Consider the following 27,538-nt stretch of genomic DNA (forward strand, 5'->3'; position numbering starts at 1 on the left):
ACGACGCGATAAAAAAAGAATCTGCCTTCACAGCACTGACTGGAAAATAGTATTTGATAATGCGATGGGCAGATTAGACACATAGCCATAATTTAAAACATAGATTAGGCGATATTAACGTTAACATTGGCGCGGATGGTGGCATTCAAGCGGTAAAACGGAAAACCAGGCATGGCATTGAAAGAGTTAATGGGTAATGGGACTGATGACAGCAGGTGTGTTTGATTACCGGCAGAGAGCCAACAGTTTTTGACCGTCACGTCGCCACGGCACGTTGCTTGGTTATCGTTTTGTTTGTAGTGTATAGTGTTTTGTTTGTTTGTTCATTTGAAGGTACCTTTGGCGTTTACTTTATATCACATGCAAATTGCACATTGATTATTGTTTCGTGTAAAAAAAATCATTTGGGGTGTTATTGGAACAGACCTTGTAGACATTCAATCCTTTCACCAGACGAGTATCCAGCATGAGCCACAGACGCGTCAACTAATGTTCTAGCCGGTTTCAGCCTCCTCAGGGCTTTATAGATTTATTGTTTTGTTTAGTCAAGTTAGGCCCTTATACAAGTCAAAAACTGGCTCATTATACAAAGGTGGATCATTGGGAACCACATCAAGAACAAGTCAAAAACGTGTGCTCGTTGAGAACACATTGAGAGCACAAGTCAATACTGTGGATCATTGGGAACCACACACCAAGAGCAAAGTTAAAAGTTCAAAACTTTGCTCATTGAGAAGACATTGAGGACAGCGTTGGAGCGTTTCAGCCTCGCTTTGATGCGCGCACGGACCTGATTCATTGAGGACGCCGTGGGATTTGTTTGTGCATCACAGTTCCACGTGTGGATGTCAACATGGATGAGCAGAGAAGCGCAGACTGTCAGACCAATTCATCAGAGCTCCTCCCAGCAATTACGGTACCCAACGCCAGCTGCCTACTTCTTCAGTAGGCTACAAGCCGAGGTATGTGGTAGCTACCCTTTTACTGGCCATTTAATGTGTGCACACAACTTTGCGTTTTGCGAGCATAAATTCCAATGCATTGGTAGCTGAACTTGACTGCGTGGTTCTAGTCTATCATTGACTTTGGATTGAATCCAACGTTACAACGTTACGCATAACGTTACTGTTTCAATCAATTCACTGCGGATTGTCAACATGAACGGTTCTGATGACAATCATGACAGTAATGTTTACAAACTCGTGGGCGCAGAGGCGGCTGTGGATAGTGTCTCAATGGGAAAAAGGGAAATTAAACCGACCTATAAGGTTTTAAATGAAAGGTTGGAAAAATTGCAAAATGAAAGATTAGATCAATTAAATAAAGCAAAAAAGCTGATGCAAATGATTGAGGTATTTATGCAGACTACTGACGTGACAGGGGTACAAGGTGTATTTTATAAATATGTAAGACTGTATAAGACAGCCAAAGATCTGCACGCATGGGTGTCTGTGGTGCCTATGCCCCCGGATGAAATTGAAAAACAAAATGTCTGGTTTGGGTCAATAACGGCAACATTTGAACATTTCCATGTTCAAGTAAAACAATGGTTGACACAAAATATTGGTAATGTGGTTGAAGTGCACCCAGCACCTGTGCCCACAGAGGACGTGCTCACATACAATTTGCAACCAGATAGTGTGCTCTCTCACAGTGTGGATGATAATGTGAAACCAGATGACAGCGCGTCAAATGTTTCCTTTAGACACTCTCAGGTCAGCAGACAGAGTGGTAACAGTGCAAACTCCGAACGCATCATCGCAGAGGCTGAGCGAGCTGCAATCCTTGTGAAATCAGCATACTTTTTTTATCCACTTTTTCTCCTCCTTTTTTCTATTTTTCTCCCGTGCCAATTCTCCCCTCCCCTGTCTTGATTGTTGCTTGCATGTGCCCCCCACTGGCCGGTTGTAGGGAGGATAGAAGCCCATCACATGTCCCCTCCGATACATGTGGAGGCAGCCAGTCACATCTTTTCACCTGCCAGCGCGGACTCTCATTGGCGGGGAGTAACGTGTGGGAGGCTCACACTGCCCCCGCCATTTTCCTGTCTCTGCTGTGCAGGCGCCCCAACCGACCTGTAGGAGTCGCTGTTCACAACGACCAGACTACCACCCATCGACTTCCCTCCCGCTAACTCTGCCAATTGAGTCAGTATGACGGCCGGCCCAAGCCGGAGGCAACGCTGACAGCCGGATTCGATACCGGTGTCTCTTGCGTTGGTGACGAGCGCAATGTCCACTGCGCCACCCAGCCGCCTTGAAATCAGCATACTTGAAGGAGACAAGCTCTGGAGGATCAAGAGCAACAGTTAAGGAGGAATAATGAGGATCAAGAGCAACAGTTAAGGAGGAAAAAGCAGCAACATGAAATAGATGCTGAGTTGGCTGCATCCGCTGCTAAAATGGCTGTTCTGGATACCATATCAGAGCCAGGGAGACGGTCACAAACCTCTAGCCAAAGGCATGTGGGAAATCACACTGGACCTCCTCATTCAAGCCATACTGTGCTAAATCCAGCAGCACAGCCATTCAATCTTCCTATGCCAGAGCCTGTTGTCAAATCAAAGGTTACACCACAAGGTGGAGCTGCTGCACAACAGCACCCCTTCCAAATGACGCCACAAGGTGGAGCTGCTGCATCACCGCACCTCTTCCACAGGCCACCACACGGTGGAGCTGCTGCACAACAGCACCCCTTTCAAATGCCACCACAAGGTGGAGTTGTACAACCAAGACTTCATGTATGCCAGCTCATAGTGGGCAACCTACACAATTGTATCAACCTTTTCAAATGCCACCACAAGGAGACTTGATTACAGTCCTGCAACGGCAGAATGAGATCACAAATCTTCTTGTACAACAGCAGCTCTCAATGTCTCTACCATCCAGAGATATCCCTGCATTTGATGGTGACCTGCTTCACTACAAGAGCTTTATAAGATAATTTGAACATAATATTGAATCCAAGGCCAACAAAGCAGATTGTTTATATTTTTTGGAACAGTTCACAAAAGGACAACCACGTGAGCTGGTAAGGAGTTGTCAGCACATGATCCCAGACCGTGGTTATGACATGGCCAAAGGTCTCCTGAAAGAACATTTCGGGAATTAATTTAAGTTCGCTACGTCATACATCGAAAAGGCTTTGGCCTGGCCCACAGTTAAGGCTGAAGATGTAAAGGCACTACAGGACTATTCTGTTCCTGCGCAACTGTTGCAACGTGATGACAGAGATGCAACACATGCAGGAGCTCGGCATGCCTACTACGGGTTCGGGCTGGGTAGTGCTTTGTTTTTAAATAAATAATTCGGGCTCGGCCGGGCCGGGCAGTGCCCTCGTGTCTGAGGAGTCAAGATGTATACGTTAACAGATAAAATAGTCAAGGGAAAGTTGCATTTTTGGAAACATTTGAATGTAATTACCGCAGCCTGCAGGGAGAACTGAGGGGAGTGCTCAGGTGGATGATGAACAAATGAACCAGACCGAAGTGGCATAGGTTGAAGTTGGAATATAGCCAGTTGGCGAACGTTTTAATTTGTTCTTGGATGTATGTAGCCGGTTGGCGAGGTTTTGTTAACGTTGTTCAACGCGTTGCTGACATCAACACAGCGAAGTGGTGAGTCTGATTATTATTATTTGATGGTGTGTGGGGTCGCTGGTGCCCTATTCTGTTGCGCTTTCATTATATAATAAATGTTGCTCTGCTCAAAATCTGATTTCTGTTTTCTGTTTGTTTGTATAGTGACTTGAGTAGGCTATTGTGTCGTGTGTGTGTGTGTGTGTGTGTCAAAGAAGATTTCATATAGCCTTCAAATACATTTTACGAGGCTGCCGTGTGAGTCAACGCGAGCGCTGGGAAATAGAATTTGCGATACAGGCTATAGAATGGTTGTTAGTTTTTAGCGTGATATGTGTTATTTAGTTAGACCTATTGGACATTTTCGTTTTTGTTTAATATTAAACAGTATTAATAAACTAAAATAAAAATTTAGTTAATATATAAACAGTGTTTAGAATATTTAAAACACATTTTTTTTATATTTGGCTATATAATTAATGTTTCTTTAGTTTTCACTATCTGTTATTTAGGTAGACCTATTGAACATTTTCGTTTTTGTTTATTTATTAAGTTCATATAAAACCATGTTTCGAATATTTAAAACAAATACAAAAAAATAAATATTTTAATACTAATAATAATAATAATTTTTTTTCTGGTTTTCACGCGGGCTAGGGCTTAAAATATTATTTACAGTCAGGCTTATTTTCGGGCAGGGCCTGAAGTTCACAGGCTTGGGCTGGGCACGGGCTTCATTTCAAGGCCCTTGCAGACCACTAATGCCTACCAACATGCGCATGATTATAACCAAGCTGCCCTACCGATTTAGGGAAAGATGGAGGACAACACCTTATGAGCTACTGGAGCGATGACATCATAGAGCTGTTTTTAATGATCTTGTCACATTCGTGGAACGTCAGGTTAGGATCCTTTCTGACCCACTTTTCGGTGACATCCAGGATCAACCAACCATAAAGGATGGATTGAGCAACAGGAGCAGCCTCAGTCCAAGTTTGGCAGAGCTGAAGGCAACAGCTTTGCTACAACTGTCACACGTCTGGACTCTAAGGAACCAAACTCAGGCTCTGTCCATAGGGGACAGGATTTCAAAGCAGACTCAGGCTCTGTCCATAGGGGGCAGGATATTGAAATGGAGAAGTCTGAGTCTTGTGTGTGCTGCTTTCAGGATCACTCTCTGGCAGAGTGCCCATGGCTGAAAGGCAAGAAGCACAGCGATACAATTATCTTTGTAAAGAAAAACAGGATTTGTTTCAGATGTTTATGTTCCGGTCACATGAGTGCTGATTGCGACAAGCGCCTAACCTGCAAGGTTTGTGAGAAAAAACATCCAACCATGCTTCACATTGACAGGCCTTACCTCAGCACATACCAGCAGCCTAATTCATCTGCAAGTGTCACTTCAGCTGTCAAGCCAAGTGTCACTATAGCCACGCAGACATTTGGTCTTACTGGGGCCGGCGGAGGGAATTGTAAGCTGTCCATTTTGCCAGTCCAAGTTAAGTCCACAAATGGAAAGATACTGCAAACTTACGCCTTTCTCGACCCTGGCAGTTCTGCAACATTTTGTTCTGAACATTTAATGAGTGCATTGAATGTGACTGGACCACAGACCAACTTCCTTCTGCACACTTTGAGCCAGGAGAAGGTGGTCCCAAGTACCTCCCTGAAGGGTTTGGAGATCTCTGGTCTCAATGGGGACACCTTCTATAACCTCCTAAAAGTCCTTTCACAAAGGAAAATGCCTGTGACCAGTGACAATATTGTCTCACAGGAAGATTTGGTGAAGTGGCCTTACCTGTCCCATGTCCAAATTCCCAGCATAAAGGCAAATGTTGATTTATTGATTGGTACCAATGCTCCCAGGTTATTGGAACCTTGGGAGGTGATCAACGGCCGTGGAAATGGTCTGTATGCTATGAGAACTGTTCTGGGCTGGGTGGTTAATGGCCCCCTTCAAGAAAATGATGGTCCTGAAATGGGATTTTAGTGGCCAATGTCAATACGATTTCCATGAGCAGATTGGAGGAGACACTGAGCAACCAGAGGTCGGTGCGTGATCCCTTGAGTTGCCTTGGCCCAGTTACACTTCCTGCCAAGTCCATGCTGCTCAAACTGTGTAGAAGAGTGTGCAACTGGGATGAAAACATTCCCAATGATATTGAGCACCAATGGACAAGATGGTGGGAGATATTGTTGTCATTGTCGACTCTGCAGCTCCTCGGCAGAGTTTTAGAGGCCTTCCCAGATGGGAAAAGCTTGGTGTGCTCAGTGCTTGAGGGCCAAGACATTAGTCTTGGAATCACCAGTGACCGGGCTTTGTCCTAAGTTTTGTTTTGTTATGCATGAGGCCATAGTCTCTCATTTGTTTTGTTGTTATGGCACACTTTGCCTCTTTGGTTTTCATTTCATGTTATAATTGTATATGTTATTTATGACATTTAACAATTAGGGGCCGACGTGTAAGAGCCAATTTACATGGTTGTATTGCCATATGTTATATTTTATGTATTTGTTTGGATTTATGTATTTATGTTGATTTCCGCCTGTATACATCGTGCCTGCCAAATTGTGTTTATGGCATCAGTTCCCATTGCTCACCAGTAGGTGACATACTTAGCTACTTAATGGGTAATGGGACTGATGACAGCAGGTGTGTTTGATTACCGGCAGAGAGCCAACAGTTTTTGACCGTCACGTCGCCATGGCACGTTGTTTGGTTATCGTTTTGTTTGTAGTGTATAGTGTTTGTTTGTTCATTTGAAGGTACCTTTGGCGTTTACTTTATATCACATGCAAATTGCGCATTGATTATTGTTTCGTGTAAATAAACCCATTTGGGGTGTTATTGGAACGGACCTTGTGGACATTCAATCCTTTCACCAGACGAGTATCCAGCACGAGCCACAGACGCGTCAACTAATGTTCTAGCCGGTTTCAGCCTCCTCAGGGCTTTATAGATTTATTGTTTTGTTTAGTCAAGTTAGGCCCTTATAAACACATTAATCCTGGGTTCCCAACGCAGGCCTAACGGTTGTGTAGAAATGCTTAACCATGTCATATTTGTACCTAAATAGAACTAAAGATGATCCGTGAGCTCCAGTAGCCTACTCTGCTCTTTGATTCTACAGTCCTAGTCTGAGAAGCACCAGGTCACCATCTACAGTACTAGTCCGAGAAGCTAATACTGGACTAAAACTAAACTGAACTAAAGCGAACACTGAACTAAAGCTAACACTGAACTAAAACTAAACTGAACTAAAGCTAACACTGAACTAAAGCTAACACTGGACTAAAACTAACACTGAACTAAAACTAACACTGGACTAAAACTAACACTGGACTGAAGCTAACACTGAACTAAAGCTAACACTGAACTAAAGCTAACACTAGACTAAAACTAACACTGGACTAAAACTAACAATGGACTAAAACTAACACTGACTGGACTAAAGCTAACACTGGACTAAAACTAAACTGAACTAAAGCTAACACTGGACTAAAGCTAATACTGGACTAAAGCTAACACTGAACTAAAGCTAACACTGAACTAAAGCTAACACTGAACTAAAGCTACTAACACTGAACTAAAACTAACACTGAACTAAAGCTAACACTGAACTAAAGCGAACACTGGACTAAAACGAACACTGAACTAAAACTAACAGTGAACTAAAGCTAACACTGAACTAAAGCTAACACTGAACTAAAGCAAACACTGGACTAAAGCTAACACTGAACTAAAGCTAATACTGGACTAAAGCTAACACTGGACTAAAGCTAATACTGGACTACAGCTAACACTGGTCTGAGATTATGAATAGGCCTAGTAGTAACAAGTAGGCCTAGTAATATTTCTGATAACCGTGTAACCTGTTAATCTGATAACCATGTAACATGTTAATCTGATAAACATGTAACCTGTTAATTTGATAAACATTTAACCCTTTAATCTGATAACCATGTAACCTGTTAATCTGATAACCATGTAGTCTGTTAATTTGATAACCATTTAATTGGTTAATCTAATAACCATTTAATTTGTTAATCTGATAAGCATTTAACCTGTTAATCGGATAACCATGTAACCTGTTAATCTGGTAACCATGTAACCTGTTAATTTGATAACCATATAATTTGTTAATCTGATAAAAAGTTAACCTGTTAATCTGATAACCGTGTAACCTGTTAATCTGATAACCATGTAACCTGTTAATCTGATAACCATGTAACCTGTTAATTTGATAAACATTTAACCCTTTAATCTGATAACCATGTAACCTGTTAATCTGATAACCATGTAACCTGTTAATTTGATAACCATTTAACCTGTTAATTTGATAACCATATAATATGTTAATCTGATAAGAAGTTAACCTGTTAATCTGATAACCATGTAACCTGTTAATCTGATAACCATGTAACCCATTAATCTGATAACCATGTAACCTGTTAATTTGATAACCATTTAATTTGTTAATCTGATAAGCATTTCACCTGTTAATATGATAAACATTTCACCATTTAACCTGATAACCATTTAACCTGATTCCCATTAATGTACTTCAAGTTCTGTTACACTCCATCTGTCCTCATCTCCTGTCAGAATATAATCGAATCAATATATTTATCAGAGTGATGATAGTTAGAGGAAGTAGTGCCTAGAGACAGATGGTGGAGTGCTGTGTCAATGTGTGTGTGTGTGTGTGTGTGTGTGTGTGTGTGTGTGTGTGTGTGTGTGTGTGTGTGTGTGTGGTGTGTGTGGTGTGTGTGTGTGTGTGTGTGTGTGTGTGTGTGTGTGTGTGTATATATAAGAATACCGGCAGCTTGAATGTTTCCAGGGGTGGGACGGAGTCACAGCTCATTGGTCCGTCTGTTTCTAAGGAAGTGATGTAAAGCAAGGATGTGTTTCCATGACGATATGGAACAAAGATCTCCAGGATGGCCTTACTGAATACACTGGGACCATTGTTACGAAGCTAGAAAGAGAGACAGAAACAGAGAGTTAGATTATCATGGGCTACACAAACATTTAGCCATGAGGCCAGGAGCAAAGGTCACATTGCTGTCAGAGCAAAACAGGAGCAGACATTGATTATTTAGAATGTTGGACTTGGATTTAGAGCCTTCACGCTACATAACTCTGACTGACTGCTGAAAGATTGTACAATTTAAACATTTTCTCTTTGCATACAACAAACTGTGCATTAAAGTCAAGTGCATTTTCTTTTCTCTGTAGGATAACTACAACAAAGTGTATTTACTACATCTCCCATGACTCTTAGCGGGGGATGATGTAGCTTACGAGAGACGGATCAAAGAGGAATGGAAGCATTGTTCTGTTTCATTAGGGGCTCTGCTTGGCATCACAACTGCACTTCCTCGCGTACGTGCACGCGCACTGAATAAATTCCACAAATGTACCTTTAATACCAGTATTAGTCTGACCACACCCCTCATCAGCTTACCTTCATAAGCAGGTGTGTGGTCACCTGCTCTCCTCCTTCTCGCTTTCACCACAAGAAAGTGCCTCGGTAGTACCCCACTTGACGTGTTGTTATGGAGAAAAATTTTGTTTACAAGGAAGGAGATACGTTGACATCATATCTTTATTTTCTCTCTCACTATTTTCGAGAAAATACGGCGATATTGTCTTCGTACTGGAGTGTCTGGAAGATGTTGATCATTCTAAAAATCCTCCACCGGTTTTCGTATTGGGAGCACGCCGCTGCATGCTTCTCAACTGCAGTTCCTGGCTGTGTTTGTTGGGGTGAAACCTGTCAGGCCACAGCTGAACTGTCGGACATGCCGCTGTTGTGAGAAGCGGTGCGTTCCAGGTTGGGTGAGTAGTGTTTTGCTGGCAGGCTCCACTTGTCTGTTAGTGCTATGGGGGCTACTTGACAATGTTTATGGAAACCGGCCCCAGGCTAGGGTCCTTTGTTCAGCCACCTAGGCGACAGAAGGCCTTGGTCTGAAGACCATTATAGTTTTAACTAGTGGGCCGTGACCATTAACACTGGTGATCCCTGTGTGTTTTGGACGAGTGGATTCTCTCTGTCACCGTGTTAAGGCCCCATCTTTCATATCCAAATGAGAGTATTCCATCACGAGGGGATATGTGCATGGATGTGCGATAGCGGCAGATCCATGTTCAAAGTCAGCTACACAGGCCAGTTGGTATTGTGCTGATTCCGTCGGGTGTTGGTAAGATCACCGTTGTGAAGCGGTGTTGACATCTTGTTTTCTCTTTTCTCTTAAAAAGTGAGGAGAGGTTCAGAACGGCGGCCTGTCTGGGTGAGTGTTATGTCATTGTTTACAGGTTCAGTTGATAGCTGCTTAGCTTACGGTTAGCCAGTCAGCTGTTAACTGCTGCGTTAGCCTGCTGGGATCGCTGCATGGCCTGCTCAGGTTGGGCCTACTGTTAGCCAGTCAGCTGTTAGCTGCGGTGCTAGCATGTCGTGATCGCTAGGTAACGTTAGCTTGCTGCTATAGGCCATGGCCTGGCGCGGGGTAGCTTAGCTTCTTGCGCGCCGCCGTGAGCTCGCTTCTGGTCGCGTGCGTCGTTAGCTCGGCGTCTCGCGAGCAGGAGCAGTAGCACCCGAACGGTTGGAGCGGCCGTTAGCTTGATGCTATTCTGTTGAACGTGCTTTGATTTTAACATGTTTTTACACTCTTGACTACGACGTCATCCTTGACAGGGGATGTTTCGTCGACCCTGCCCTGAGCCAGGACGGCAAGGTTGCATCAACAAAGGACTGTAGTGCGGGTTGGAGCGGCAACGCTGCCCAGTTCGAACAACACAGGAGCGGCTGTGTTCCTACGGTGTCTGTGACTGCACTTCGCTGATCTACGTTCCGGGTAGGAACAGGTTTGACCAGACCTTATAACACGTTTTCTGGTTTTACTTTTCTAAATGTATTGTGAATAACGATGTTTTTCCCAAAACGTGTGTTGCTGCAATGCATTTGGGATACGGCGCGGGTTATGTGTGAGCTGTTTTTGTCACTGGCAGTTAGCTTCTCCGTGCAAATCGGGATGTAATGATCTGGTTGTTGTGTGAGAAACATCATGGTGTTTATATGTACCGTGTACTCACAACTAAGGTAACTGACCTATGAAGCTATGCTTGGTGACAAGTGAGTAAAAGAATGTTCTTTTCTCAGCCTGTGATGACAATGAACAGTGTGTTCACATATTAACAGGTTTTCCTGTTTTTAACTGGCCGTATTGAGGGTAAAATAAGAGGATTGTGTTTCCCCCCGGTTCCCTGGGGACTTTTTCATCCTCCTATCAGACATGTTTGTGCACTATTTGTGTCTTTTGTGTGGTAGGGATGCGATGTAACTCTTAGCTTGATTGCTGAGGTTGTGCTAAAACAGCTGGAGAAACTTTATTTTCCTAAAAGAAAAAATGGTTTGGTCGCTGTCGTGTGTGCTTAGCAAGGCCTGTGGCCGATACTAATCGAGAATGATGTATTCTCTCATTGTGAAAAACGGCGTTCCTCTGTTGAGTGTTTTTGCCATTTTTTGTAGGTGATGATGGGTTGTGTGTGTCATGTGACCTACAACTGGGTTGGACTGGCCACAGAAGCACATGTGTATGTTGGACCGGGGCTCTTAGAGCCCTCTCTATTCTGTGTTTTTCCTTAGTAAAAATCAGATAGCAGGTTAGCTCATGCGCTGTGTGGAGCTGTCAAACGCTTCATAGAGCTGACTATGACTGTGTCATATTCTCTTTTTGTCATTACATCGTATCATGGGTGTGGGGTCGTAAAGGGGTGAACTGGTAACCTTTCCTCTCCCCCTTGTTTCTGTCGGTCAGGGGTACGCCCCCTGTCCTTCAAGGTTCCTGTCACGTGGCGGTTCGGCACGTTACGGGGGGGGGGGGGGAGGGAGTTCCTGGTCCCACGGCCTGGTATATTGGGCGTGTGCACCGCAGGAATTCCCCCGCCATAGAGTACGTCACCGTGCGTGTCTCTGTTGGTAGGACTTCCGTGTGCTGTTCAGGTCCATGTGATGGATCTGTTTCAGGGGGGTGGTCAGGGCTCCTCCTCACCAAGCGCCTATTCGGGCCTTCTGTGAGTTTGGACTCCTTCTTCCATGTGAGGGAGCCTCCATCGGAGTACAGAGCCTTCCTCCTCAGATTGTCAAAGTGAGTGGACCCTCTAGAAGGGTCCTATTCTATTGTATATGTATTCGATTCAATTCGATTATTGAGTGTGTATGGGTTCAGTGCCTCTTCCCCGGAGAGCCCTAAAACCAATTTTTTACATGGCTCAAGGTGCAATATATTCTTTTCAATCTGTGCAGCTCGCGTGGGAAGTCTCTCTGGGGATCCCTGTCTCCTTCCTATGGGAGGGTGGTGGGATGTAAAAATGTGAAATTTTTTTACCCCTGGCTGTGTAGACTGGGATACATACTGTTGATGCTTCCTTCTTTTCTATTCCAGAAGTGTTGGAGTTAGGGAGTGTCACACCCCTCTTGTCGTTCCCCTGGGCGCCTTGGGGATTCAATGACAGGTCTGAATAGCCTGTTCATTGATGGGGGTGTGTCCCGACGCACGTATAGTGCTAGCTCGCTGTAAACAGGCGACTGACTGGCACGCCTTGGTTGCTTGTGGTTGAAACAGCGTTTTTATAAAGCAACTGAGATGGGGGTTTTTCCTCTTCCGACGACCAAGTCCCACGACCTGGGTTGGTTTTTCGACGGATTCTCGTTCATGTCTGGGGGATGATGACGGAATGGATCTGAACATATGTAGAGGGGTCTCACGCCCTTGGGGTGGGCCACCAGGCGCGGTTCGGCCGAACGTCTGGGTGGCGCCTTCTTTTTCATGTTAAGATCGACACGCATATCTGCCCTTTCTCCTGGAGTTGGCATGTCGGCGTGGTTAGGGCACGGGACTGGTTCTGGTCACGCTGGACCGGATCAGTTGGACCCGTTGTCCGCCGGGGATGCAGATCTGCTGTTCTGGTACCCTGAGGGACTTGGGCTTTTTTCAGGGGGAAAAATGCCAGGTCGGTCCGGGTGTCACAGGGTTAGGCGCTATGGAGACCCTGGTTGGGTACGTTTTTACTCAGCACTGTCGTAATGGCTTGCGGCCATGCCAACCTGTACACGCTCGATCTCGTCGGATCTCGGCCGCTACACAGGTTGGTCCTGGTTAGTACTTGGTTGGGAGACCGCCTGGGAATACCAAGTACGGTGTGCTTAGGGGCTGGTTCTCCATTATTTTTCGCTCCTCTCTCACGCATGGCGAAGAGGGGCCTGTTGGGGGTGGTCTTTGACCTCCTCTGGTGACCCTGTGCTTCCCGTATCGCCAGGCCCGGTCCGAGGTAATGTTCGTCGACCCGTAGGCCTGGGTTAACCCTTTTTTGGAAACTGAGACACTTGTACTGCGGTATAGCCGGTGTATACCCGCAGGTGTGTTTTGGAGTTTTTTCTTGAGGGGTTATAGGAACAACCACCGCATTGGGTAACACCGAGGTGGTTGATTCCCTGGTGTGTTGGAGCAGTGTCAACTCCCGGGTTACCCGGTTGAGGGTGCCCCTGCACGTTCATGACGTCTGCCAATTGTGTCAGCCTTCTCTGCCTCAACCCCTCTGGGTGGGGGTTTTTAAATGGAGGCTTGGTCATGCAACAACGCCAGCATACGCCCCTTCCGCCGGGGCAGCTGTGTTCAGCTGTCCCCTCTGGCGCCTGTCTCGTCCGCAGTCTCCAGGCTAGGGTTAACAGCCTGTTGCCTGGTTTTTCCCCGGTGCGCTGCCTGCTTCCGTTGGTTAACCTTTTTTGTGTGCTTACGGCCATGCTGACTGCCTGTTCTGCAGGGTCAGTGTGCCAGGCGGTGTACTATTGGGGGGACAGGGCCCGCTCGGCTTACGGCCATACCGACCTGAACACGCCCGATCTCGTCCGATCTCGGAAGCTAAGCAGGTTCTGGCCTGGTTAGTACTTGGTTGGGATACCGCCTGGGAATACCAGGTGCAGTAACTGAGGGGCCTTTGTCCGAATACGCTGGCGATGTGGGGGGCGGGGCACTACGTGCCCACCTGGTGGGGTCTTGATGCTGGCATCATGGACTTCTCCGGGCCCCCATTCCAGGGAGTCCAGTCCTTTTGGTGGGTCTGGGTCTTCCTTCGCGCTCCGCTGCTACGGCCTTGCCACGGGGTTGGGTTTGCCCTTGACCCCGTGATTCTGGGGGCAGTAACGAGGTTGTTCCTCCGTTCGTTCCCGGGTGGCATGCGGGTTGTGTGCCTCTTCGCACGGTCGGGTCCGTCGCCTTCCCGTGAAGCCCCTAATAGGGGGGATACCCTCCATTAGGGGGGGTCGGGGGGGCTCGGCCCTCCCTGTTCTGATGGTTTTGGGGGGCTGTCAGCGGGGTGTATTTAAGATAAGATAAGATATTCCTTTATTGATCCCCTTGGGGAAATTCAGGCATCATAGCAGCATGGGGGGGAGGGGGGGAGGGGTACAGGTAGTAAAACAACACAGTATACAGGTAGTAAAAGACAACACAGGCAGTGTAAACAATTTGATCAATATGGTCAATATAATTTACTATCTGACTAGCTGAGGAATATTCACATTATTCACAGTGTCACATGAGGTGCAGTATGCAAGAGGTAGTGTTATAATAATTTACTATCTACTGAGTATACATTAATCAAAGTACCAGGGTAGTCTACTTTGTCCCCCTTGGGTTCCTATAAGTCCCAGGTCAATGTCTGGTAGCAGTCGCTGTCGCTGCCCCCTGTTGTGGGGCCTGGAGGCTGCTAGTCGCTGCCCACTGTTGTGGAGCCTGATGGCCGCTGGTATGAAGGACTGTCCGAGGCGGTTAGTTGAGTGTCGGGGGGGGATGAGTCTGTGGCTGAACGAGCTTCTCATCTTGACTAGCTCGTCGTAGAGGGGGTGGTAGGGGTTCTCCATGATGGCATCCAGCTTCCTTATCATCCCCCTCTCTACCATCACCTCAAGTCTAGGTAGCTCGACTCCCACCACGGAGCTAGCCTTCCTCACCAGCTTGTTGAGCTTGTTGGTGTCCCTTGAGTTGATGTAGCCTCCCCAGCATGCCACAGCATAGAAGAGGATGCTGGCCACAACAGACTGGTAAAAAGACTGCAGCAGTTTGTTGCACACATTGAAGGACCTGAGTCTCCTCAGGAAGAACAGCCTGCTCTGTCCCTTCCTGTAGAGGGCCTCTGTGTTGTCCGACCAGTCCAGTTTATTGTTCAGGTGTACCCCAAGGAACTTGTATGAGTCCACCATCTCCACATCCACCCCTCGGATGGAGATGGGAATCGGGGGGGGCCTCTTCTTGCCCCTCCGGAAGTCCACCACCAGCTCCTTGGTCTTACTGGTGTTGAGTTGGAGGTGGTTGCTGTCGCTCCACCCCACAAAGCTCTCCACCAGGGCTCTGTACTCCTCCTCATCATCGTCGGTGATGTAGCTTACGATGGAGGAGTCGTCTGAGAACTTCTGCAGGTGGCACCCGCTGGAGTTGCGGCAGAAGTCTGAGGTGTAGAGGGTGAAGAGGAAGGGTGACAGCACAGTTCCCTGGGGGGCGCCGGTGTTGCTCACCAGTACGTCAGACTGACTGTCCTTTAGTCTGACGTACTGTGGCCTCTCAGTGAGGTAGTCCTTGATCCAGGCCACCAAGCCGTGCTCCAGCTGCATCGCAGAGAGCTTCTCCGCTAGCAGTGACGGCTGGATGGTGTTGAAGGCGCTGGAGAAATCAAAGAACATGATCCTCACTGAGCTGCGCGGCTTCTCCAGGTGCGTGTACGCTCTGTGGAGCATGTAGATGATGGCATCCTCCACCCCGATGTTTGCCTGGTATGCAAACTGCAGGGGGTCGAGGGAGTCACGCACCAGGGGCTTGAGGTGTTGCAGGACCAGTCTCTCAAACGTCTTCATGACGTGTGACGTCAGAGCGACTGGCCTGTAGTCGTTGGGGGTGCTGGGACGTCCCTTCTTGGGCACCGGGACAATGCAGGAGGTCTTCCAGAGCTGGGGCACCCTCTCCAGCCTCAGGGAGAGGTTGAAAAGATGCTGGAGCGGTGCTGCCAGCTGCTCTGCACATACCTTGAGCACCCTGGGATTGGTGTTGTCCGGTCCTCTGGCCTTGTTTACATTAATTTTGGAGAGCTGCCTACTGACCTGACTGGTTGTGATCGTCAGGGTTGGGGGTGGTGGGCAGTCTGCTGGTGTTGGGGGTGGGGTGCCGTTGCTGATGGGTGTGGGGGGGTGGGGGGTGGGGGGGCTGCTTTGTAGGTGTGATCTGGTGCTGGTGTCGATGGGTGGGGGGAGGGGTGTGGGGAGGCCACTCTGGTCAAAGCGGTTGAAAAACGAGTTGAACTCGTTTGCACGCTCTGGAGGGCCCTCCACAGCTGTGCCCTGCTGTTTGAAACCAGTGATCTTCCTGACCCCCGCCCACACCTCCCTGGTGTTGTTGGCCTGTAGTCTGCCCTCCAGCCTGTCCTTGTAGCTGACCTTGGCTGCCCTTAGCTCTTTTTTGAGCTCCCTTTGGACAGCCCTGGCCTGCTCAGTGTCCCCTGCCATGAAGGCCCTCTTTTTCCTGTTTAGCAGGTGTTTAATGTCCTTGCTAATCCAGGGTTTATTGTTTGAGAAGCAGCGTACCCTCTTTGTGGGTACGATGCTCTCCTCACAGAACCTGATGTAGTCTGTGATGCAGTGGGATAGTCCATCAATGTCATCACCGTAAGCCCTCTCAAACATATCCCAGTCTGTCGACCTGAAACACTCCTGTAGCTCCTCCTCGACGTCGTCAGACCACTGTGGGCACGGTGGTCGGAGGCTGTCTCTTAATGAGAGGCGTGTATGTGGATACAAGCCTCACAAGGTTGTGGTCTGACTGGCCGAGGGGGGGCAGGGAAGTCGCACTGAAAGCCTCCTTCACGTTAGCATACAGGAGGTCCAGAGGTCCAGCGACTCCGCATGGCCTACCCTTGTGCAGTTGTGATGCCAAGCAGAGCCCCTAATGAAACAGAACGTTAGGTTATGACTATAACCAAGTTCTGTTAATTAGGGGTGACGCTTGGCATCAGACGGCCGCTGCAGCCCTTGACCTCACCTTGTGGTGAAAGCTTGGGAAGGAGGAGAGCAGGTGACCACACACCTGCTTATGAAGGTAAGCTGATGAGGGGTGTGGTCAGACTAATACTGGTATTAAAGGTACATTTGTGGAATTTATTCAGTGCGCGTGCACGTACGCGAGGAAGTGCAGTTGTGATGCCAAGCGTCACCCCTAATTAACAGAACTTGGTTATAGTCATAACCTAACGTTAGCTAGCTTAACGCTAACGTTAGTTAAAGGTTTTTAACCGCGATGGGCATAATAATGGCGAGGATGACTAGAAGAATAATGACTAGAAGTCTTTATTTGTCATGCAGTTTAACACACACATGCGAGATGGGCGACCCACAGGAACACACACACACACATGCACTGAGTCGCCGATGAAATGTCTCTCTGTACTTTTCCCATCCCGTCCTTCCCCCCATGGGCAGCCGGGAGCAGATAGGGCCCCGGGGACCAATCCAAGTGCTCCTGTCCGTCTTCGTCAATGACGCCACAGCGTTAGCGATCTGTTGTGCATGTTTTTCCATTGGGTTTATCTTATCGGGGGGGAAACCCTTGCGAGCACGGGGAGAACATGCAAACTCCACACAGAAAGGCCTGGGAGATACCCCACCTGAGTACCTGGCATCATGGAAACCTGGTCCCCAAGCGGGGACCTTCTTGCTGTGAGGCGACAGTGTTAACCACAACACCACCGTGCCGCTACATATAAAGCATGTTAAAGACGCATTTATTGGATGCGTTGCTCGCGAAGTTTACATAGAAACAGCGCGACTCCCAAGAGGAGTTAGTTATCACAGGCTGCAGAACGCAGGAAGAGCTGCCAAGCTGCTCACGTTATACGTTGCGCATGCTATGTCTGTAGCCGCGTTTTGATTACGTCATCACAACAACACTTTAGGTTACGAACGTTACGTAACCCTGTTCTTTGACATTTTGTGATATATTTTCGGTGCTAAAACCCTTTCGGCGGAAAGCTGCTGGTGACCGGAGGGGGGGGGGGGTCGTTTATAATGCAATGACTGACGTTAAATGTTTCATGTAGTATGGGTGATATATTGATCATAGCAGTTTGTATGGATAATAATAATCCAAAATGCTGAAACTCACCGCAGCTTCCTCGTAGCGATGGGGGATGATACTGAAGCAAAAAGATCGCTATTATGGGATGTTGATCTAGGCGAACCATTTCCGGGTTGTATAATACTATATACGTCCAAATAATGTTGTTTATCGAGTTATGGCAACGGATCGATTATCCAGTGTGTCCAGATGGAGTCCCGCGAGCGATAGCGAGTGGCGGACGGAATAGGGGTGACACCAAGCACTTCCGGCCCCACTTCCGGTTTGGCAACTCGCCGATCGGCCACCAGGTGGCGGTATTGAAGCGCTGGAGAGTTGAGCGGAGTCCTACAGCACCAGTCAAGGATCCGTGGGTGAAATATGAATACCATGACAGAAATTTGAAATATTGATCTCAAAGACGCTGTAAAACGTCATTGGCAGATTAAGCATGGCGAGGAATGACGTCTTTAACACGTCATCGGCGGAGAAAGGGTTAACAGTCAGGACAGAGTAGGAGATAAGCTGTGATGTTTATTTATGTCTGTAAATGCTGTGTAGTGTGGATGCCTACTGTACATGAGTCGGGTGAGTAACTTACATGCCATTACCGCTTTTCATCTATTGACTCATTATGACATTGTTTCATCATTGCATACAATATAATCATAGAGTGTAGCGTGTCATCTCCAAACCACACAGTGATGTAGCGTGTCATCTCCAAACCACATGCCACATGGTCGTGTAGTGTGTCATCTCCAAACCACATGGTCGTGTAGTCATTAAAAAAGCCCTCAGCGCGGAACTCGGCAGAATCTGCACCTGGCTCGCTGATAACAAACTATCATTACACCTGGGTAAAATAGAATCCATTCTCTTTGGATCAAATAGCAAACTCAGCAAGGCCAACGGCTTATCTGTTACAGTGGGTGACATTATTGTCACAAGAAAGATTACCTACCTGGGTTCCATCCTAGAGGCAAATCTTTCCTGTGACAAAATGGCAACCAATGTAATCAAAAAAGTCAACCAACAAACAAGATTCTTGTACCGGATCTCCTCTCTGGTAAACAAGAATACCTTGAAGACTCTAACAGGAGCACTCATTCAACGGTACTATGACTACAGTATGCTTGCACCTCATGGTACCAAAGCACATCAAAGGCCCTAAAAACAAGACTACAAACATCACAAAACAAACTGGTCAGACTACTACTGGTCCTTACTCATAAAACCCACCTTACCCCTGCCCATTTTGACAACCTAGGATGGCTTAGACAACAGAGTACAGCAACATGCAATGGGCCTGGTCTACAAGATACACTACACCACTGGTATACCCTTTATATGTACATGTCGAAATACTTCCCAAAGGTCAGTGAATTCCATGACCACAACACCAGAGGGAGTTCCACAAATCATGTTCAACCCAGATTCGGCTCAAACAAGGGACTAAACATGTTTCGCAATTATGCCACAATAATGTGGAACGCCCTACCCACAACCGTGAAGGAATGTGAATCCCTACCCTCTTTCAAAACCGCTCTCAAAGAGCACCTACGGGTGGCTGCCATTAGAAACGGGCAATTAGTAAATGTCCAAATCCTCCCCCCCCACCAAGTTTCTTCCCCTTCGGATGTATATATTTTTTATAATCTCTTTTTACTACACAGTTCTGTGTATGTCTTGTATGTCATAAATGTCCTGATGAATTGAAAATGGGGGACCCTGATGTAAACAAGACAAAAGTATTTTTCTGGTCTGCATCCTCTTAGCAGTTGTTTTGTATTGAGCCGTACTGTATTGTACCCATCAATCAATCAATCTCAAAACCACATGGTCTTGTAAGCATGTCATCTCCAAACCACATGGTTGTGTAGTGTGTCATCTCTAAACCACACAGTCGTGTAGCGTGTCATCTCCAAACCACACAGTTGTGTAGTGTGTCATCTCCAAACCACTCCTTTAGTACCACCAATAGTTATTGGGAATTACAAAAAACAGCCACCTTAAAGGGGACATGCATTGCTATTCCTAGCACTATTTGGGCAACTTTACACAATTCCTGTGAGTCTATGGAACACCTCTGTAAGGTTTTATTCCAAAAAATTCATTGTTTTATATTTCTAATCAAGTACTCAAAAGCCACATTTTTCTCACTTTGGATTTCAGGCTATGTTGGCCTGGCTCCGCCCATAAGCACTTTGAGTGACAGTCATCCACACAGTCTGCAAGTGGCAGACAGAGAGACAGAGAGAGAGAGAGAGAGAGAGAGAGAGAGAGAGAGAGAGAGAGAGAGAGAGAGAGAGAGATGGAGCACTGTGTAAACAAAGCTGCGTGTGTGAGATACGCAGGTCCCCTTCTCTTTCACTCTTTCCCTCTCCCGTTTGATGAAGTGTCGGGTTACACTATGCGCTACAACCACAGAGCCAATCGGATCACTATCCGCTCCATCCTCGCCTCGTTACGTCACGATGCGAGTCAAATCAGAATGACCTAATTAATTCGAGCAGGAAATGGTCGGACATGAATGAGAGCAATCCGCCAATATGGTATTTAGAGACACAGACACATTGATACTAACTACTATTACTATAATACAATGCTAGACACTGAAAAAAGCCATTTATAATGCATGTCACCTTTAAATAATCCACCTGTCTGTCTATCATTCTGTCTGTATGTCTATCATGCTATCTGTCTGTCTGCCTGTCTCACCTCATATATATGTTGTACCAGAGGTCCGATGTGATCATCAACCAGCGGGGGGCGCTGTGGGGACCAGTTGGCTATCGGCAGAAACACCTGGTCTGGGGCTGAAATACTACACACACACACACACACACCCACACCCACACCCACACACACACACACACACACACACACACACACACACACACACACACACACACACAAATAGACAAACAGTTGCATAACAGATAGACAGAGTGTGTGCGGCGTGTGTATGTGTACTGTGTGTGTGTGTGTGTGTGTGTGTGTGTGTGTATGTGTGTGTGTGTGTGTGTGTGTGTGTGAGTGTGGGTGAGTGTGTGTGTGTTTCCTCACCCTCTGATCTCCACATTAGCTAGAACAGCCAGTCTGGTTATACTGGAAACCAGTTCACTGCTGCCGCCATACTGGTTAGAGCTAGACATAGAGAGACAAAGAGAGACAGAGACAGAGAGAGAGAGAGAGAGAGAGAGAAAGAGAGATGTTTGGTTAACCTCTTAACACTTTCAGTGCCGGCCATAACGTTGATTAATGTCCTTGAGTGCCATCATCCACTTCAATGATAGCGTTAAAAACGCATAATCTATGTTTTAAATTATGGCTATGTGTCTAATCTGCTTGTCGCTTATCAATGACTTGTACGCAGTCAACATTGTCGAAACAGATTGTTTTTTTTAATCGGTTCATATCCTTTTTATAGCATTTCGAAAAGCTATCGTTTTCTCGAAGATTTCCGGAAAATAGAAAGATTCCCTCATAAACGGCATTTATTGGAATATTCTCGAATACACTAGACACGTTGTCATTTGTCGGCCTATTTATGAATCGTTTTCAAATAAACGCTAGATTATTGATAGTATATGTGTACTTATGCACGCTATAGAAGCGAGCTGAGAAATCGATTACCTCATTTCCTCAACATCACACAGACACACATATACACATACGGGACACACTGTTATCTCAGTGAATACAGCTCTGATTATCCTAAAACTGGTAACATAGACTCCTTACCTTAGATCAGATGTTCTCCAAAAAGATTATTCCAATTCCTGATCGCCATTCCAAATATCGATCGCGTTTATTGATTGATTATTGGCTGCTGTAAATATATATTCCAGGCTGCTTTCCAACTCGCAATCACTTCCATGTTCATCAGATCCCTCGCCAGCATAATGGAGCCAGTTGGCTCAGATCCACCAGTCTAATCGAATGGTCTGCAGTTACACAGGGATAGACGATAGGGGGCGGTATTTTCCCATCTGAGCTCCTAGAGGGGCTGCTGTACCAACGGGAGACTCGGTTGATGAAATATGAATTCAGATCGCTAATAAAAAAATCAAACGACAATTCGCGTTGTCGGCACTCAACGGGGGGCATGAAAAGACGACATAACACGTCGCTGGCACTCAAAGTGTTAACATTCCGACGGCCCGCTTGCGTCGCAGCACATTTGCCCTCGTCTGTCGCCGTCACGCTGTGTTATTGTCTATCAACCAAACCAACACATCGGTTGAAAGCTAAAAAGGCCGCCGTTCGATTGACACCTATTACGTGCCTCCAATTTCGGGTTATGAGACCAAACAGCCAACGAGCGTCAGTTTAAAAAAAGTGACCACCTCCGGTTTCGCCTCCCGGTGACCGGACCAATCACCTCTGACGGTGAAAATGATTGACCGTTTTTGTAGCCAACGAAATTCTAGAAATGACAATATCTTACATGAGGGATATTTCTGAGGATATGTTTTTTTCTCTGGCAAAAGAAGACTCGCTCGACATCTCTGGCGTCATGCCAATGCATTGGTGTCAATGGCCATTTTGGATAAACATACCTATAGATGTGTAAAACACTGTAAAACACTAATTTTCTGTGTTATCAACTTTGGACCTGTACTAGATAAGACTTCAGGCTATGGATCCATTGTGTTTTCCAGCTAATACCTCTCAGCTGGAACTATTTTGCAGGCATCCGTTTACAGAAGAATTCAGACGTAAAAATAAATAAATAAATATATATATATATATATATATATATATATTGTATTTTCAGTGTGTTAAAACCTCTGTAACTCTATTACAGTAACACCCAGAGTGATTATTCCTATTGTGCAAGAACATTCTGAATGTTTCCTTTCAAAAGAGGCCAGACTGATGCATGTGCTATAAATGGTTCAAGAATAGCTTTCACATTAGTTTGGGTTTGCAATCGACAGGGGTGTTATGCTAAATGTGCAGGACTGACATTGAGATTGCATCAGAAACATAGAATAAAAATATTTCAATATAGTTCAATAACTCTAATAGCTTTAATCAGAATCTCCAACCAGGGGACTCGGTAAGTCAGCTAATGGTTATGCATCAATTATACTAAGTATTTCATACCACTTCATGTCAACCTATCCCGTTAACTGAATGATGGGGGAAAGATGAATGTGATAAGTGATATTAACTGAGTGATAAGTGCTATTACCTGAGTGATAAGTGATATTACCTGAATGATACGTGATATTAACTGAATGATAAGTGATATTAACTGACATAAGTGATAAGAGATATTAACTGAATGATAAGTGATATTAACTGAATGATAAATGATATTAACTGAATGATAAGTGATATTAACTGAGTGATAAGAGATATTTGTGTACCTGACAATCTGCAGGTCAAACTGAATAGACGTCTCCTGGTCTGATAACTGGTGAACACTGAACCTTAAACCTGCTGACAGCTTAGAGAGAGAGAAAGAGAGAGAGAGAGAGAGAGAGAGGGGAGAGGGGGGAGAGAGAGAAAGAGAGAGAAAGGGGAGAGAGAGGGGAGGGGGAGGGAGAGAGTGAGGGGAGAGAGGGGAGAGGGAGAGATAAAGAGGAGAGAGAGTGAGGGGAGAGGGGGGAGGGAGAGAGAACGAGAGAGGGGAGAGAGTGAGGGGAGAGGGGAGAGAGAGATACAGAGAGAAAGGGGAGAGGGGAGAGAGTGAGGGGAGAGCGGGAGAGCGAGGGAAGAGAATAAACATTTTATTTATTTATATTGATTGACTGAATGTGTCTAATAAAAGGATGTGTTCATTTGAGTGTGTGTGAGTAACCTTGGTCTCCTTCTTCAGAGGGTTTCCTAAGTCACAGACCACCAGTCTGGTCAGGTTGACTCTCTGATAGGCACATGGTAACCTTGACAATGACTGAAAACACACACACACACACACACACACACACACACACACACACACACACACACACACACACACACACACACACACACACACACACACACACACACACACACACACACACACACACACACACACACACACACACACACACACACACACACACACACACACACACACACACACACACACACACACACACACACACACACACTTAATTGCTGGACAAAATACTTTTTATACACACAGATATTAGCACAGATTAAAGAATTGTAGTTACAGACAGGCATACAGTAGATGGATACATTAGATAGACAGACAGACAGACAGACATACATACACTGTATGCAGATAGATAGATAGATAGATAGATAGATAGATAGATAGATAGATAGATAGATAGATAGATAGATAGATAGATAGATAGATAGATAGATAGATAGATAGATAGATAGATAGATAGATAGATAGCAGGGCTGTACGCTAAGCTTTTTCACTAGGGGCACACTTGCCCCTAAATGAGAAATTTAGGGGCAAAAAATTTTTTTTAGGGGCAAATTTTTAAATAACAATTTTACCATTATTAAAAAAATATGTTCCTCCTGCCTCATTACTGTGGTCCTTTTATTTAACATTTAAGTGCGTTTGTTTTCAGGTTTGTATCTTTTATAATGAACCAACCAGACCACGTGAGCGGATCGGCGCGGCCGAGAAATCCGCTCTTCGCTCTTTAAAGCTTGGTCCGCTCCGCTAATCACTCATGTTGACCCCGCCCCCAAGTCGCTCTCCGCTCGCTCCCCGCTCACCTTGAATCGAGCGCTCCCCGCTCCCCGCGCCAGATCGCTCGGCAGTTTTTTTTCTTCTTTTTTTGGAGCATGGTGTAAATGAGCTCAAACTACAACAGTCTACACCCCCTGGGCCCCTTAACAATTGTTTGTATTGAGCCGCATTGTAATTGTAGCCATTCTGCAATGTTAAATAACGTTGTTTATCCATTCACTATCTCTATTAAGCGATGATAGGCTAGCCGAGCCACAATGCTATGGTCGCTGCCATTAACGTTAGCATGTAAGCTAACGTCAACAACAATGGCGTCGATATACTTTTTCTAACTAGAGTGAGTGTGGGCGTCTCTACAGTGACAAAGCCTGAACGAACAGCCTATCACAGGTTCACCCTTCTCATTGGTTGAAAATGGCCTTCATGTTTGTACATCGCCATCTGTTGCTTTGGCATTGTACTGCATGTATATATTACATCAGTGTTAAACCACTGTGAGCGGCCTGGAGTGGATTGGAGCGGAGGAGAACTCTCGCTCCGGACGTCGCGCCGACTCATTTTAAAACCCACTCCTCGCTCACGTCAAAACCGGCCGCTCCGCGCCCCGCGCCGCTCGCGCTCCGATCCGCTCACATGCACTGGAACCAACTGAGAAAGTGTGTAAATCACTAATAGAACAAAAACAACAAACTGTGTGTGTGTGCACGCGCTTGTGTAGTGCTCCTTGAATGAGATCACCACAACACACACACACACCATTGCATTAATCAGGAGGACAAGAAACTCTGCTACATTTGTTTCACAATGAAAAGTGCTTTAGAAATCAAATGAATTATTATTGTAAATAACCCCATGAAAGGTTTATTATTTGTATGGGTAATTACCTGCTTCATATTTGTGATGTTACTGGTTTCAGTGTGTGCCTAAAGTGATCAATGTGTTGGGTCGTTTATAGAGATCTATGCCAATTAATGTTTATGTATATCCGGGACTTTTTTTAATAAGAATTGAGAGGTATTTGTATATGTGACCTTTATTTTGAAAACCGTGTTGCGACGCAACCTTATTTACATTTGCGCTTTTGACAGTGAAATGTTCAGTCCAACTTAGCTGGAAGGAAAGACTAATCAAAAAGGTTTAATTGACCCGTATGAGGCTCTTACGGTAGGACTTTGATTGTTTATAGAAGTGGAATGTAATACTATGCTAAACGAGAAATAAACAGTGATTTTACCAGCAGTAAAGTTGCAAGCCACTTTCATTTCATATACGGGGAGCCGTGACAATTATTAGTATTATCTTATTTGCATATTGTCTCATTATTAGATGGATAGATAGGTTGATATTTTATAAATTTAAGTAGACAGTATTTCACGTCCTAATAGTGGGCTACTACTACTCACCTAATACATGGCTGAACCTGAACGTTAAAAGTGTCCGTGTCCCCGTCAATCAATCATCACATCATCACGTCAATCATCATCATCTTATCATCTCTCCACATCGGACGTGGTTGTCATAAGATGGACTGATATCCACTCCGTTGTTCTTGCAGAGCAAAATTTGCGTCTTAAATGTAGGTGCTTCTTTGGCGATGCAATAGCCCATATTGAAAGGAAGAGAGGCCACATTCAGTTTCGTTTTGCTAGGAATTATGGGATTTGGTGTTGGATGTATAGACTACGCAGATAGGGACATGGTCTTTAATCGCACGATAGACTACAAGTACCAAGTATATAGCGTGACCCAGATTCACTCCACACGCAAATCTTTTTTTTCACTCAGGCTATCGGTGATCGCAGTAAGTTCATTCATTGCCGACAGATTCTTTCATAGCACCACGACATTGTGTCGCACTGTACAGCCTTGGTTGTAGGCTAATGTTTTTTAAAAAATGTATCCAATTTGTATGGATTAATTTAGGAGTGAAATGCGAATGAAGGGTTGAAATCACAACTCGCAACGTTGCTCCCAAATAATATTTCCAACTCGCAACGGCCAAATTAAGGGGCAATTTGCGACGAGATCATCGCAGTGTACAGCCTTGGATAGATAGATAGATAGATAGATAGATAGATAGATAGATAGATAGATAGATAGATAGATAGATAGATAGATAGATAGATAGATAGATAGATACGACACCTCATCGCGGACCCCTCCAGTGAAGTCAGCGTGGGGGGGTAGAGTGACACGCAGCTCTGCCTCATAAGCCCCCTCCCCCCTGTTCTCTATGTCAACCAATAGCGTCACAGCGTTGTCGTCACCAAAATACATCCACTGACGGTCACTAGAAGAGCGAGATAGGTGGGGGGGGGGGGGGGGGGGGGGGGGGGCACACAGAGAGAGACAGAGAGAAATAGAGGAACATATAGATGGTGAGTGAGAAAGAGGGAGACAAGAGAGGCCGGATGGGTCAATTACAAAATGTTGCCATTTTTCAGGACTAGATAAGGACGTTTTGATATAAAATATGGATGGGAGGGTACTAGTACACACGTAGGGGGGTAGGGGGGGGTACTGGTACACATGTAGGGGGGTAGGGGTACTGGTACACAGGTAGGGGGGTAGGGGGGGGTACTGGTACACGTGTAGGGGGGTAGGGGTACTGGTACACAGGTAGGGGGGTAGGGGGGGGTACTGGTACACGTGTAGGGGGGTAGGGGGGGCACTGGTACACATGTAGGGGGGTAGGGGGGGTACTGGTACACGTGTAGGGGGGTAGGGGGGTACTGGTACACATGTAGGGGGGTAGGGGGGGGTACTGGTACACATGTAGGGGAGTAGGGGGGGTACTGGTACACATGTAGGGGGGTAGGGGGGTACTGGTACACACATAGGGGGTAGGGGGGGTATTGGTACATATGTAGGGGGGTAGGGGGGGGTACTGGTACACATGTAGGGGGGTAGGGGGGTACTGGTACACACATAGTGGGGTAGGGGGGGGTACTGGTACATATGTAGGGGGGTAGGGGGGTACTGGTACACATGTAGGGGGGTAGGGGGGGTACTGGTACATATGTAGGGGGGTAGGGGGGGTACTGGTACACATGTAGGGGGGTAGGGGGGGGTACTGGTACACATGTAGGGGGGTAGGGGGGGGTACTGGTACACATGTAGGGGGGTAG

At 46.1% G+C, this 27,538-nt stretch overlaps 1 protein-coding gene across 1 annotated transcript in view; it reads right to left on the reverse strand.

The window, feature by feature from the left end:
• The window catches only part of LOC311234062 (integrin alpha-V-like), a 128,343-nt gene that overhangs the window by 14,544 nt on the left and 86,261 nt on the right, over positions 1 to 27,538 (reverse strand). The window contains exons 22-27 of the mRNA XM_084321157.1: positions 26,556 to 26,700; positions 23,550 to 23,642; positions 23,116 to 23,195; positions 20,804 to 20,884; positions 20,456 to 20,561; positions 8,398 to 8,556 (exon numbers count right to left, since the gene is read on the reverse strand). Of these exons, the coding sequence (XP_084177283.1) occupies positions 8,398 to 8,556; positions 20,456 to 20,561; positions 20,804 to 20,884; positions 23,116 to 23,195; positions 23,550 to 23,642; positions 26,556 to 26,700 (664 nt within the window). The remainder of the gene's footprint in view (positions 1 to 8,397; positions 8,557 to 20,455; positions 20,562 to 20,803; positions 20,885 to 23,115; positions 23,196 to 23,549; positions 23,643 to 26,555; positions 26,701 to 27,538) is intronic.

The sequence above is a fragment of the Notolepis coatsorum genome (assembly GCF_963971535.1).
Source record: "Notolepis coatsorum genome assembly, chromosome: 9".
NCBI classification, from domain to species: domain Eukaryota; kingdom Metazoa; phylum Chordata; class Actinopteri; order Aulopiformes; family Paralepididae; genus Notolepis; species Notolepis coatsorum.